Genomic DNA, 980 nt, shown 5'->3' with positions numbered 1-980 from the left:
GGGCAGATCATTGTTGAGAATCATCGTGGCCGAATGACCGAGCACTGCGTCGTTACGGCCACGGTCTATAGTAGGCCGTGTTCACGTGATACTACTCGAGTGATGAAGTCGAAGTTTAACAGTTAATGGATCCGGGAGGTACCGCACTTCAACCCTGGCTTGAATGATCATTTTATGTAACTACTCATCTACCTATCGGTGATACGGTCTTACCAAACTACATCGGGGCAGAAGCCTTTTATGAGGACCCCCGGTACCGCCCTTCTTTCAACCGCCGGGAAATTAAGGATAAATGACTCCGTTTTTTGCGTTCAGTTCGAGAAGGTTTCATGCGCGGGGATGATGCACTGTCTATCTCACCAATGGCGCATATGACACACTAGAGCAGCGTACACAACACAAGTAGAAGGGTACCAAGGACATCATTCGATCATTATGCGGTGGGAGCATGGCTAATGCTTCGTCTCAGGCATCTTAGGATCGACCCAATCGGGTTGGTAGCATGGCTGATAAGGCTTATCCTTAGTGTAGGCACGGGGATCGCAGTTCTTCTTACGTGACTGGGAGAGTGAATTGTCAACACCACCCCGAATAGTGGCTGGTTTACCTTAGCTGAAGGGGAACCGCTATTGGAGGCCTTAGTCGATTCAGACTCATGAGCTTTCTCCTACAACAGAGAAAATACTGTCATGTCTACCCTGTTGGTTACCTTACCCCAATGACCAGGAAAGACCCCTTCTCAGCAGCAGCTGCCGCAGTAAGCTTGGCTGCCTGAGCGACATCGCCCACTTTGTTCTCGACCGGAGTGGGCTCTTCGGGCAGCTTATTGGCGAAACGTGCAACCTGAGGGAGTGGGACATGCTCCGACATCTCGGAGGTTCAGGAGTTTGTTACCTCATCCCAGAGCTCAGAACCCGAGGATCGATGAGATATGTCCAACTGTACTTTCTGAGGGAAGAGAACGACAATCGACTCGTTCC

General features: G+C 50.5%; 1 protein-coding gene across 1 annotated transcript; it reads right to left on the bottom strand.

Annotated features, from left to right (window-relative positions):
- Positions 1-452: 452 nt before the first annotated feature.
- Pmar_PMAR003926 (hypothetical protein) lies at positions 453-870 on the bottom strand (the record flags this gene model as incomplete). Its single annotated transcript, XM_002767084.1, has 3 exons — positions 453-560; positions 608-667; positions 715-870. The coding sequence occupies 3 exons, from the start codon at positions 868-870 to the stop codon at positions 453-455; spliced, it is 324 nt and encodes a 107-aa protein (XP_002767130.1).
- Positions 871-980: the final 110 nt, after the last annotated feature.

Source organism: Perkinsus marinus, assembly GCF_000006405.1.
Source record: "Perkinsus marinus ATCC 50983 genomic scaffold scf_1104296971192, whole genome shotgun sequence".
NCBI classification, from domain to species: domain Eukaryota; phylum Perkinsozoa; order Perkinsida; family Perkinsidae; genus Perkinsus; species Perkinsus marinus.
This window is presented reverse-complemented; position numbering and strand designations above follow the sequence as displayed.